Source organism: Bos mutus, chromosome 21, assembly GCF_027580195.1.
Source record: "Bos mutus isolate GX-2022 chromosome 21, NWIPB_WYAK_1.1, whole genome shotgun sequence".
NCBI classification, from domain to species: domain Eukaryota; kingdom Metazoa; phylum Chordata; class Mammalia; order Artiodactyla; family Bovidae; genus Bos; species Bos mutus.
Window position 1 is genome coordinate 55221539 of NC_091637.1, and position 13996 is coordinate 55235534.

At 51.7% G+C, this 13996-nt stretch overlaps 1 protein-coding gene across 6 annotated transcripts in view; it reads right to left on the bottom strand.

The window, feature by feature from the left end:
- CCDC88C (coiled-coil domain containing 88C) overlaps positions 1–13996 on the bottom strand; it is a 146074-nt gene continuing 132078 nt past the window's right edge. For 5 of the 6 annotated variants that reach the window (XM_005892612.3, XM_070358849.1, XM_070358850.1 and 2 more), the window contains 5 exons: positions 13434–13622; positions 9529–9597; positions 7311–7379; positions 6071–6360; positions 1–2257 (listed from right to left, as the gene is read on the bottom strand). In XM_005892612.3, coding sequence (XP_005892674.2) covers positions 1250–2257; positions 6071–6360; positions 7311–7379; positions 9529–9597; positions 13434–13622 — 1625 coding nt within the window. In that variant the 3' untranslated portion in view covers positions 1–1249. The remainder of the gene's footprint in view (positions 2258–6070; positions 6361–7310; positions 7380–9528; positions 9598–13433; positions 13623–13996) is intronic. The other variant, XM_070358848.1, reaches the window with a different exon arrangement.

The window sequence follows — 13996 nt, forward strand, 5'->3', positions numbered from 1 at the left end:
CTCAGTACTGGTCCATGTCCATTTATTACAATCCTGTCCTGTGTTCCAGAACGAATGGCTTTTTAATACACAACCCGAAGCACTCTGAAAAGCGATCTTAACTTTCCATTTCTTTCTCAGTATATCAAATCTAAAGGAAAAAAAAAAAATCACCAGGTTTAGTACATCTCAGAAAAAGCACCTTTACTAAACAACAGGAAATAAAACGTGCCAGGAATCTGACCAAAGAGACGAAGCAGCAGGTGAGATTCCCGATAGGAAAGAATGACTCCCAACGGAACATAAATAGATTCCCCTCAAAGTACATACATTTCACACGGGTGTGTACATACATAGGTAATATATTAAAAGAAATTTGGTTTCTACCATGAGAAGTTTACTCAGAAATAATAAACCAACATCTCACCTGAGACAGGGAGGTCGGGGCGCTGCAGCCACGGTATAAATCGAGGTGCACCTCGCTGCTGCACACGCCTCCCCACTTTACACTATATACATTTGCTGGGTAGGGGGGACTGGGGCAAGGGTTTCTCCCTGCCCCTCCCGCCAGGACCAGCAGATCCAGTGTTTGTAGAAAAGTGAGCCAGGGAAGGCAGGTGGCTATATGGCCCGGGAGCCCACCCTGCAGAGCCCAGGAGCTGGCTCCAGCGGGGAAGGCAAATGCCCGAAGCCACCTCACCTGCCTGGAGAGCCGCTTCAGCTCTGGGGTGAAGGGAAGCGCTCAGGACCCCAACAACGGCATGACAGCAAGCCTGCCTCTGGGGTCCACCCACGGCCTCCAGATTTTTGTAGTTTGGCCAGCGGGGGCTTCTCCTGGGATCAAACGGCTTTGGGGAATAGAATTTCCAGACCCACCAGGGCTCAGCCCTGGGAACGTGTGTACGTGTGTGTGTACATGCCCTCGTACACACATGCTTCAGTGGAGGTCAGCAAGTTGTAAACAAAAGTGTTCTACAGGGGCGCGCTCAAATAGTGTCTGCTTTGTCACTGCGTTCTGAGTGTCCCCATACCAAAGTGGATTTGTTCAAAAGATACTGGTTGCTGGAGGCTACAGATACAGAAGACAGGTTGTACACCAGCGGGGCGCAACCCTCTCAAGGCTTGGCACAGCATTTTTAGCAACAGAACAGAAGACATGCACAGGAACCCTCTCCTCCTCCTCAAACCCTTTCCTGGCGCCGCAGGCAGACAGGGAAAAGGCTGCGGTGATCAGCAGGTGCGATCCAGGAGCTGTGGGCCAGGAGCCAGGTCACACGCAGCCGTACTCGTACCACACTGTCTGCTGGTCGCCACCTGGCTCGGGGGATGCTGGCGTGCTCTTGGAGCTGCTCCCACGCCCGAAGTCCTCGGGGATCCGGCTGCCCTGGGGCGCCAGGTCTGGAGACCTGCCTGGGACCTTAGCAGGGAGGCCCTCGCTGTGGCCCTGCCCCGGGACCCCGTCCCCTTCTGAGGGGCTGAGCCCCCCTCGGATGGGGGGGATGGTGGCCAACTCCCCCGGGTGCAGGGGGCCTTGGGGCTTAGTCCTGGGGGCCGGGGCTGCAGAGGGTGAGAAGTGCTGGAGCTGCGAACTGCTGCTGCCACCGCTGCCGCCGCCACCAGTGGCAATGGCTGGGGATGTGGCGGACTGCTGCAGGGGGGGCGGCCTCTCCTCCTTCGGGGGAGCCAGCGAGAAGCGCCTCAGGTCCAGCGGCCGGCTTCGGGGGCTGGGGCCCTGACAGGAGCCGCCAGCCTTTCCCACAAGCGGGGTCCGCTCACGGGCCAGGCCATGGGAGCCAGGGGCTGTGGAGCTCTGCAGGTTGTGGCTGCCTGGGTCTCTGCCCCCTGAGGCCTCAGGACCCCCCAGCTCTTGTTTGCAGGCCTCTGGCCCGCTGGCCCGGAGGAGGTCAGCAGAGGCCAGGCTGAAGGCCCGGTTTAGGGATGCACTCCGGCTGGCAGGCGTGTGGGAAGCGTGGGGCATGGCGGCCTGCCGGGCTCTGCCCAGGGACAGGCTCTGGGATGGCTGGGCCTGCCTCTGGGGGACACTGGGCATGGCCTCGGCCTCAGCGGCTCTGAAGTTCGGCTTTACATACTGCCCAGGCTTCAGTGGCTTTCCCTCAGAGGTGCAGACAGGCATCTTGATGGTGGGGGCCACAAAGCTGGTGGGCATCTTGGCCCCTTCTTTCCTGGGCAGTGGGCCTGGCTGGCCTCCAGTGGATGGGAGATCACTGGCCTTTCTGAAGTAATCACTCAGCAGGTCATCCCGGCAACTGGGAGCATCCTACAGGGAAGAGAAGAAGAACTGAATGAGTCCAGGGGCTGTGTGACTTGGTGGGGGTGTGTGACTTGGAGATCCCTCCTCCCACCCAGGATCTCCCCTGGGCTGCCCACATGGCCGGGACTGAAGTTTCTTGCTTGGCCTGTTGAGGGCCTAATGTCCCCACTGCACACACTGTCCCGGTCGGGTGGGGGTCAATGTGAAATGAGGATCATTAGGGAGCTGACCCAGGCACCACTCAGTCGCCCCCTAACTTCACAAGCAAGAAAGCAGATTCAGAGAGGAAATGACTTCCCACAAAGCTCATCCATTTTATGAAAGGATCAGGACAACCGTTTTGACCTGGGTCTCCTTTTCCACCAGGCGGCAGAAAGCTGACGGGCAGGACTGGACCTTCTTTGTCAGCCCACCAGGCTCAGACACACTGCAAGCGCCTTCCAGTGGGCCACAGAGAGGAAGACAAACAAGGCCAGCTCGGCAGAAGCCAGAACCAACCACACACAGCATCCTCACTGCCTCTCAGATCCTTCTCCTGATTTTAGGAAGGGGAGAGGCAGGCACAAGGGGCAGAGGAGGGAGAGGGAACCAGAAAGGCCCAGGAGAAGGCAGAGGCGGCCCAGCCCTCCAGATTGTCCCCCGTGCCAGGCAGCCACCACCTGGCTGGGCTTCCCCTGGCCAGGAACCAGTGTTCTCTGTCACCATCCTGGGGGCAGGCGGAGCCCCCAGAGCCAACAAGCTCGGTGGGCCTGTTCAGGTCAACTTCAGCCTTCTGCCAGCACCTCACAGCCTAGAGGAGCCCAGCTAGAGGTTTCTCTCGAGGCTGGGGATGGAGCAGGGGAAAGGTCAGGGCTGAGAGCTGCTGCAATCAGCCCCCAGCTGGCTGGGACCTGTCAGGGGGGAGTCAGCCTGCAGGATGGATCAGCAGCTCAGGAACCACCTGCCGACAACTCCTGGCCCCTGAAAACATTTGGATGCTCAGCTTGACAGAGGCACACTCTGCTGTTTCATGTTAGCCTGAAGCCTTACCCTTGGGTGTGTGTGTGCAGTAAGAACCTGGGTCATCAATATGGACAAGAACCATTTACCAAGTACTTCCCACATGTCAGGCACCGTGCTAGGAACCAGGGATGTAATCCCAAAAACTTAAATTTGACAGCAACCTTGTGTGAGAGTTGTTTAAGGTTGTATGAAAACATCACTTAATACGTAAGAAAGGACTTCCCAGGTGGTTCAGTGAGTGGTAAAGAACCTGCCTGCCAATGCAGGAGACGTAGGTTTGATCCTTGGGTCGGGAAGATGCCCTGGAGTAGGAAATGGCAATCCACTCCAGTATTTTTGCCTGGAAACCCCATGAACAGAGGAGCCTGGCAGGCTACCGTCTATAGGGAGGCAAAGAGTTGGACACGACTTTGTGACTAAACATATGTAAGAAAACTGAGGTCACAGAGATTAGGCATCTGAAGAACAGCAGACTGAGGATTAGAGCCTACGGCTGTTTGACTCTGGAGCTGTCTGCCGTGCCTCCTGGCCCCTTTCTGCACGCTTCTAGTTAGCCTCTTCATCCCCACTTTCAGGAGGCCACCCAGGGAGCCCATCGTGTGACTCTGCTCTCCCAGCATCACCAGTACTCAGGGAGTGGAGGCATGGGTGGCTTCTCTAGGCCTGATCGGGGGAGGATGGAAGTGTCAGGTGGGGCTCGTGGGGTGAGCACCTGGGCCGATGGAGGGGGAAGGAGGTGGCTCTCAGAGGCTGAGCACCAGCTTCCAACAGAGACTGCTGCAGTGAGACAGCTTTGGCCTCATTTAAGCTGAAAAGGGACATGTGCTGATAGCGGCCTGAGCAACAGTGTCTGTATAGGTCTAAGCTGAGTGCAGAGGGGCCATGCCCCTTGTAAACAAGGGGACCTGACCCCTGAGATCTGTCCAGGGATAGGAAACCCACTGGGACAGGCACACAATCAGAAATGGATTGAGGAGAAGAGCCATTCAATTGCAGGTACCCTCGATTTCTGGACTTCTCTCGTTTGCTCCATCAGGTCAGTGCCCCTTAGCCTGTGATGCCTGGACCCCCAGTGACAGTGAGAGCACCATCTGGGAACTCGGCAGAGATGCAAAAATCTCAGAATCCCTGGGGCCAGCCTGTGTCCTACCAGGTGAGTCTGACGAATGCTAGAGTTTAAGAGCCACTGCATCAGACCATAAACTTCTGGAGGGCAAGGTTTTGGTCCTTCTTAGCTTGGTTTCCCTAGTTTCTAGCCCACAGTAAGTGTTTGATAGACAAATAAATGAAGAGGGGGAGGGGCCATGTTTTATAATTCTTTGGCACCACCCAACCACAAGACCAAGCATCTAGCAAGTATGCTATAAAAATTGGCCCATTTGCTTTGTTTTCTGAGCAGGCAACATACATATTGCCTAAGACACAGTAGCTGCTCAATAAATATCTCCAAGACAAATATTTTGTGTTCTCTGTGTCAATGTGATGCATTAATGTGGGTCACAGAGTTTACCATGTGGCTACAGAAAGTTCAACTGTATTTATTTAAGGGAAATGAGATGCCATCACTGAAGCCTTACACCTTAAAAGATCTCAATTATGGAAAAGACCATGATGCTGGGAAACATTGAGGGCAAGAGGAGAAGGGGGTGACAGAGGATGAGATGGTTGGATGGCATCACTGACTCAATGGACATGAATTTGAGCAAACACCAGGAAATAGTAAAGGACAGGGAAGCCTGGTGTGCTGCAGTCCATGGGTTGCAAAAAGTTAGACATGACTTAGTGACTAAACAAGAAGAAGACAGTATATAAGCCATCTGTTCAATAACCCAATAGCTCAGGGGACTGAATTTAGACAGTATATATATAAAAAAAAAACGGCAACCCACTCCAGTATTCTTGCTGGGAAAATCCCATGGACAGAGGAGCCTGGCGGGCTATAGTCCATAGGGTCGCAAAGAGTCAGACACAACTGATTATGCACATATATACATGTGAAAGAACAGATGCGCAGCTTCAGAAAAGCTAAATGGAGACACTGGAAAGGTGACATGGGAGGGAATCCTAATAATGGGGGTGTCTGGGTTTAGATCTGCAGAACCGAGGTTAGCAAACCAGACCTGTGGGAGGTCCAGTGTGGGGCCCCTTTTTGTATGGCCTGTGAGCTAAGAATAGTTTTTACCCTTTAAAATGACTGGAAAAGACTTTTTCTTAAAGAACAATCTTTTGGGACATGAGACAACTGCATGAAATTCAAATTTCTATGTCCATAAGTCAAGTTTTATTGGAACACAGCCATGCCGACTCATTGACAGATGGTCCAGAGCTGCTTTCCTACTAAAATGGTAGCGTCGAGAGGCTGCAACAGAGACCGTCCTGCTTGGGAAGCCTCAAATATTTACTCTCTGGCTCTTTATAGAAGAAACTGATCTCTGCTGGTGAGGGCTCAGGGGAAGTGGGCACGCAGAGCTCTGCCTCAAAACCTGGTGAGATGCTAAGCCCAGAGTGGGTGCTGGGCACATGTCTCAAGAAGCTCGCAGCGGTGGGCACACACCATCCCTGACCTCCATGCCGGCACCAGGCTCTGCCCACTCACTCCACAGATGGAGCAAACAGCCTCTGTGGTCTGGGGCTGGCTGCCAGCACCAGGCCCTGCAGGCTCGTGGGCTTCCTCCCCATCTAAGGAGCCCCGCACCTAGGCTGCCCCCTGTTCCATCTCTGTATTTCTGCTGCCAGTTTCTGCCTGCTATCCCAATCCAGGGAGTATGCAAGGGATGATGGACCCGCTGTGTCCCTTTGAGCCCCAGGGCCACTCACGGGGGACGGGGAGTCCCGGTTGCTCTCCTCCAGGAACTCCTCCAGGGTGACCATCTCGCTGCTCGGGGAGGTGGAACAGGGCCGCGCGCCACCGTGGGGCTGGGCTGTGCTCCTCTTCTGGACACCCTCTTGGGGGAGAGGCCCGTTCCGCAGTGGGGGGTACTCATGGCGGCTGAGGGCGGGGCGCCCCGGGGTGCTGGCATCCCGTGGCAGAGTGGCCGTGTCCCTGCTGGGGATCAGGTCTTCGCTGCTGAAGCTCTCGGACCTGCCGTGGAGCTGGTCGGAGGAACCTGGAGTCAGGGCGGGCGGCACAGAGCACACATCAGACCTCTTCTGCCTCCAGTGGTCTCCGGGCTGCCTGCCGCTCACCTACAAGAGGACCCTGCCCGAGAACCCAGGGCACACTTCTCCCAGGCTGGGATTCTCCACGTGAAGAACACTCTGGGATGCTTAGAATTCAGAACAAAATAGTTTGAGATAAACGTGGAAGGTTTCTGCTAAAGTTCATACTGTTAGTAGTGCTAAGGTCCCTGGTGGCTCAGCTGGTAAAGAATTCGCCTGCCACGCAGGAGACCTGGGTTCGATCCCTGGGTTGGGAAGATCCCTTGGAGAAGGGAACAGCTACCCACTCCAGCATTCTGGCCAGGAGAATTCCATGGACTTTATAGTCCACGGGGTCGTAAAGTGCTGGACACGACTGAGCAACTTTCACCACACTCATTAGCTCTCATCCATTCATATATTTAAAAGCTTTACTGAGCACTTGCTATAAGCCAGATGGTCACATGGACACTAAGAAGTGAAAAAAATTTGTGTAAGAGTTTATGGTCCCGGGACAGCAAACACATTCTTTTCAGACGTAGGGGAAACATTCATTAAGACAGACTATATTTTGCACTATAAAATCAACTTAAAAAAACCTGAGAATCAAAGCCACTCTGTTCTCTGACCACAGTGGAATGGAACTAGAGTCACAATCCCCCTTCTAAAGATGAAGTAACTCGGATTCAGAGGGTGGGTGATTCGCCTAGGTGCCCAGACTCTGTCAGTGGGGGTGAAGGGATTTGAACTAAAATCCGTTTAAACTCTCGGCCTGCACTTGAAACCACGTGATGTGGCCTTGGAATGCAACAAATGTCGAATGCGTGGAAGGTCTTGGGGAACTGTATTTTAAAAATTACAAATATAAACACAAAGACCCACAGACACTGCAAAGTGCCCGGAAGGAGGGCCAGCTCACCTTTCAGGTTAAGAGGTGAGCTGCCGCTGGACGCATTTCTACTGCTCTCCAAGCTCCCTGGCCGGGATGCTGAAAGGAAATGCCAACATTCAATCTAAAGGCCCGTGACCAGGTCTAGCCTGGACCAAACCATCTAATCTGAGAAAAATTATGGAACAAAGTCACTGCAGAAGTGGAGCTGAGCACGCCCCGGAAGGATGAGCTTCGGGACACCCCATGTTCTCCCATGAGGATGGCTAACTTCCCCGAGTGCCAGGTATGGGCGTCCAGAAACGACTGTGTGCAGATTTTTGTTTTTTTAAAGTTAGGTCTAGGGCTGTGGCTTCAAACGATTTTGTTAACGAAGAAGCTCTCATGCAGAACTGAGAAAGTAGATGAAAAAAGGGCTGCTCTGGGTGAGCTGAGGGTTGGGTGCAGGTCCCCACCCCTCTTCCTGCACAGATCTTCCTGGAACACGTGTGAAATCTCCTGCCTAGATGACAGTGCAGCTCGGTGAGGGCGGGAGCCAGGAAATGGTGGTGTGTGTTCACGTGCGTACATGTGTGCAACTTCAGTTCCCTGATCCAGGAGGAGGAGCTGGGACCCTCAGCAGGACAGGGAGCACTTGCTTTTCCCAGCTGTCTGCTGTCCTTCAGCCCATCCATCTCAAATTCACATCTGCCCCGGAGGAAACAAGTGACCTATATGGTGACGAGCGCTGGAGGGAACCAGGCCTTGGGGCTGCGTCTGCGCCGAGCGTGTCTGCGGTGGCTCTTGGATCAGAGACTGAGTGCCAGGACCAGGGACGGTGCCCCCCTGCCCTGCCAAGGGCAGGCTGTGCCTTCAAGGCCTGTGGGCCACCCCTCTGGGTCTCCTCCGCTGGTTGCACTGGGCACCATTGCTCTTATCAGCCTGCCCTGTATCAGTTTGTCCTGCTGGACCGCAAACCCCCGGGGGACAGGCCCTGTGTTTCTGTCATCTCTGCATCCTCCCAGCACACAGCTGGTGTTGAGCGCGCTGAAAACGGAAGACACGCTGCTTACAAGCCACCTCCCCCCACCGCCTGCAAATCTGCTCTTGTTCTTCTGGGTCTTTAGGGCACCTAGTTCCCAAGTGCTGATGTGTTCACTGCAAATAGCATGCATCTGGAAAACACTCACTAGCAAACCGGGTTTGGGGACGAGCCAAAAAATACACGTTTTTTTTTTTTTGTGCATGGTATAAAAGCAAAATAAGTCCTCTTGTTGAAAGGGGAATTTTTGAAATTTAAAAATGCACATCCCTCTTTAGAAAGGAAATTAAGTTTCATTAAAGAAAACTGTGATACAAATCAATGGGATCTAAAAGCACTTTTATCTAACTGTTGCATCAAAAACCCCTTGCCCTTTTTTTTCCTGAAAAGAGAAGCTCAAGGAACCAAATACTTCGGAAGAAAACCCTTCTGGTCAGCTGACAAGCATAAATCAGGCTACTCCAGTTTACTGAACGTTGCAGGAGATCCTTGCGATTGTGTTGCCCACCACTCCGTGCAAAGACATAAGGGCTCCTTGTGTCAACCTGTGTCACCACAGAGCCTATAAACTGGGAATGTCTGTATCATAAAATTTTTAAGAGATGCTAGCTAGTTCCCACACACTGTTGATCAGAAGTAAACTGAAATAAATGTAAACTTTGAGGGTTTTTTTTTTAAGAATTATCTTCCAACCTTCCTATGACTTCTGTTTTGCAAAATTTAAAAAAAAATCCACTTTTAATTTTTTGAGAAAGTTAGTATAATTTTGGTTTCCCTTCCGCAGAAATTTACAATATGCCTAACTCAAATGGCAAGTACTTTTAACAGTTTCTAAGACTAAATGTAACTTGGAGCCACTCTGCAAGTGAGGGTGGCAAGAGATCTTCCTGAACTCAGTGCTCCCTGTGTGGGTCACTGGAACATCCTGGCAAACATGAGGGGTGCTTTAAGGCAAGGGAAATTAAAGTCTCCAGAAGTGGGATGCTTCATAAGTAGTGAGTTCCTTGTCATTGGAGGTATGTAAGCAGAAGTCAGATGCTCGGGCCCCTGGGGAGGGGAAGGAAGGAGCTTGGATGAACTGTGGACCCATCCCCACTTCATACAACTCCACTTTCACCTGTTTTGTGTACTGGACTTCTGTGCAGGATTTAGCTTGAGGGAGAGGCACTATTGCTGAGAACAAGACTGAGAATCCAGGTGGAAGGGCGTGTCGCGCTGACCACTCACCGTACTGCCTGGGGTGAAGCAACTCGAGCTCCAAGGACGGGTCGCAGAGGCTGTCGTCGGAATTATAGCCTGTGGTGAAAACAGGACAGTGAGTCAGGGGTTCTGGAACATCCATGGGGAAACTCAGGCCCTCTGCCAGACGGCCACCTCTGAACCTCGCCTGGCACCTGGGTTGTGGCAGCCCTTGGCTCCGGGTGAGGCGGGGGAGCGTGGACCTGGCCTCGTCTGTGCCTCCTGCTGGTATAAGCCTCATACTCCTGACTCCTATTTAACTTTAGATCCCCTTTCCGCCTGTGTAGTGACTGGGGCTTGAAGGCTACAGCAGTGATCTGGCCTAACACTGCAAAAGGAGTTGAATATTTAGGGTCCTGGGGACCACTTCCCAACCTCCAAGGCCAGGCCATGCCGGCAATTCTGGTCTGGGGGCCACACTGCCTTCGGGTCATAGGAGGAGGGCAAAGGAAAGATTCCAGCACCTGACCGGAGAGGCCGACTCCCTGGAGATAGCCCTGCCCTGGCAACTCCAGAAATAGACCCAGAAGCACAGGCCAGCCATCCACGGCCCTCTCTGAGAGGGACTCAAATGCCCTATGCCTCGGACCTGCGAGTTTCTTTCTGACAGTAGACCCTGGGTCCCTCCAAAGTGGCAAAAGGGTTTCCAACCCACCCCTGACTCCTATTATAAAAATTCTGGTAGTGAGAGACACTCAAAGTTAGGTATGATCTTCACACTATTGTAAATAACTATATATAACTAATAAGGACCTACTGTATGGCACAGGGAACTCTACTTAATACTCTGTAATGGTCGATTTGGGAAAAGAATCTAAAAAAGTGAATATATGTATAACTGATTCATTCTGATGCACCGCAGAAACCGACAATCACAACACTGTTAATCAACAGTGCTCCAATAAATTTAAGTTAGATATGATCTAAAGGCTTCCTCTGCAGGTTCTGTCTCCCAGGAGATGACAGCAGGACAACTCCTTTTTTTAATTCACTGAAGGTAGCAGAATCCTACTTTTTGTGTTCTCCCTTAACGCCCAATGGGCTTCCCTGGTGGCTCAGTAGTAAGGACAAGCGCCTGCCAATGCAGGAGACACAGGTTCGATCCCTGAGTCGGGAAGATCCCCCGGAGAAGGAAATTGGCAACCCACACCAGTAAACTCGCCTGGGAAATCCCATGGACAGAGGAGCCTGGCAGGCTACAGTCCACGGGGTCACGAAAAGAGTCGGACATGACTTAGTGACTAAGCAACCTAATGCCCAACTCAAAGTAGTGGCTTAATTAAAACTTGCTGCCTTGATTACAATAGTAAAATATGGCTAGTGATATGTAGGCTCATTGCTGCTAAGTCGCTTCAGTCGTGTCCAGCTCTGTGTGACCCCATAGACGGCAGCCCACCAGGCTCCCCCATACCTGGGATTCTCCAGGCAACAACACTGGAGTGGGTTGCCATTTCCTTCTCCAATGCATGAAAGTGAAAAGTGAAAGTGAAGTCGCTCAGTCGTGTCCGACTCTTAGCGACCCCATGGACTGCAGCCTACCAGGCTCCTCCGTCCATGGGATTTTCCAGGCAAAAGTACTGGAGTGGGGTGCCAATGCCTTCTCCAAGGTAGGCTCATTAAACCTGGCTAATTATCAGAATTTTCTGAAGAACCTTTAAAAAAATATGGAATCTTATTTAGGAGAAGTATATTTGTACTCGTCTTTTGACCCAGCAATCCTAATTCTAGGAATCAACTCTGGGGACTGGTTGGTTGAATACCGTCATATCAACATTTTAATTATTGTGTACTTATACAAAGAATGAGAAAGATCTCCATGATATATGTCTAAGTGAAAAAAAACCCCCAAGATGTAATATTTTTATTTATTTATTTTTTGCAAAAAGAAACACAAAGTATAAATAAGGAACTAAAAAAAAGGTTATCTATAGGGTGACTTTGGAATGTAATGGAGGGGAAAGGGAGAGACGTGAGGCTTAGAAATCTAAGCATGCCTTTTTATGTAATTTAGGTTTAAATTATGTAAATATTTTATGTAGTAAAAAACAGAATTTAAAAAAGAAAAAACTCTACAATTGAAGACAGAAACAAATAAACCTTAGTGTATATGAACCCACTAACATAATCCATAAAAGAAAAATTCCAGTGAATTTTGAATATAAAACTCTGCGCATCCTTCATGAGATTGAATCTAAGCACTAGAAAAATTACAAAGGAAATAAACATCGCTTGGTGATTTTGTTAGTAGCAGTAGCAGTATTAAAATTTTTAACCATCACCGCATATTTTCAGGAAATATAAGTAAATGTTTTGAGAGAGAAGACGTCTGTGTAAGAAAAGGACACACATGTGAAATCGAAGGGAAAAAAAACCCCAAGGAATTGCTGAGGGCAGTCTGGGGGCACCGATGGTGACAGGCCCTTGTGCTTGCTCTGCAGGCCAGTGATGATTCCAGGATGATTCCAGGCTTGGGCTCCGACGGGATGCAGGCTGAGATAGCCTGTGGGTCAGCCCAGAGGGCTGGACCTTGAACCACAGAGACCCCCCAAAACCCTGAGGGGAGATGGTGTTCCCAGCTCTTCCCCAGGACCAGGCAGGGCCTCTGCACCCCAGAGCTCCAGAAACCAGTGGGGACTGATGGCTGTGGACAACAGACACCCTTGCCATGCGGGCTCAGGGCACGGTTCTCCCAGAGAGCTCACGGCACAGCTCCACTGACGCCCAACAGTAAGTGACTGCCGGCAATGGGGAGAGGCTGCCCACCTCTCCTGTGCCCACCCCATTCACCTGCTCCCCTGGGGGGCTTCCTACTTATAAGCAACCGGGACAAGGGCAGGGACCCTGTCTGCCTTTGCTTGTCAAACCAAAGTTGTGTAAGCCCCTGGTTTTAAGGGCAGAGTGGGTGCTATTACTGTGAAAAATAACAACCACGTATTGTTTTCCAACTTCTAACACCTCAGAGGCAATCACTTTCAGTCCTTTTAGCTGTGTCTTTGGATATCTCCTATTTTTAAATTAACAGCCAAAGGTCTTTTTTGGTTTTAAGCTTTACCTGTTCCTCTCTGGGTAATTTCCCAGTACTCTCCCTCCTCTTTTGGTAGCATCCTATTCTTGTTTCATGGGTGCAACAGCTTTGCTCATCTCTGACTGTAAATGACGGGCATCGTAAAGCTCCCGTCTCTGTGCTTATGTCTGTTTACTCCATGATGTTTCACTGTTGCCTCTCACACTGGTTTTGGTCTCTGCTACTAGAGGCTCTAGAGGTGTTGCTGGGCTTCACCTGGCAAGATCTGATGGAGACATTCAGCTGGGATCTTCTTAAGTTGATCAGACGACTGGGACAATATTTTAATTTCATGTCTAAAGGTGTGAACACGCATAGCTACTGGCAACCTGGGAGACCTTCAGTTTGTAAATCCTTCCCTACAACCCCCTTGTTTTTGACTTGGGAAACTTGCCTTCCACTCTGTCAACTCACCTCCAGTTCAGAGACCCTCTTGTGTATCCTCCACAGAGAATGAACCTCCAGACTTCTACTAAGGTGGGCTGGAGAGGATGCCTCCTTTTAGCCCAGATGCTGGCTTATCTCCCTTCTAGACCTACTTGGTGCCACCAAGTTCTGCATGGTGGTTGTGGGAGTGGGTCCCGGGGCTTCCCCTCCAGTGGCTTGGGATCAGGCTTCTTATCTGTCCAGAGTCACCCACCCAGCTGGCAGGCAGGGCTGAAGTCTGAACCTGTGTCTGGATGATGCCAGAGCCTGCCCACAACTTAACCACCCTACTCACTACCTCTCAGCCTGGGACCCCTTCTCCCACCGAGAGCCTGGGGTCTTTAGGAAGGACCTGAACCCCAGATGCTCAGCCCTCTTGTTTCTGGAGAGGCCCGTGACTCACCTTTGGTGCGGCCTGGGTGCCGGGAGATGGAGCTGGAGCTGGAAGGGGTTGTAGTGATGGCTGAGGTCGAACAGGGCCGGGGGCCCAGCTCCAGGGGCCAGGGCTTCACGGCTGGGTCAGCAGAGGCATCCTTGTGGTCCAGGCTGCCTCGGTGCGGGGACCCTCGCTTTGGCTTTAGGTCCCCAGGGCCTGGGGCAGAAAAGGACATTGAGAGACGGGCTGGCAGAATCTTGGGCTCAGGCTGGGCGACCACACGGAGGCCTAGAAGCAAGGGCAGCAGGGCACACAGACCACACGGACGAAAAGCTGAGTTGCCCCCTAGCCACGCCACCCCCTTCCCTGCCGACCCAGGGCTGTGGTTTAAACAGGAGGGCCCTGGCTACAGGCCTGTATCAGAGACCCCAGCTCCACTGATGGGCCATACTGCAAGCCCTAGAATTTTGGCTGGGAGACAATAAAGGAAAAACTCAGGAGGACAAAGAAAATGCTGGTAGAAGTCCAACATATTAACTACAGGGCACGCCTGCCACCCAGCACCGTGTATCATGCAAACCCCTGATGTA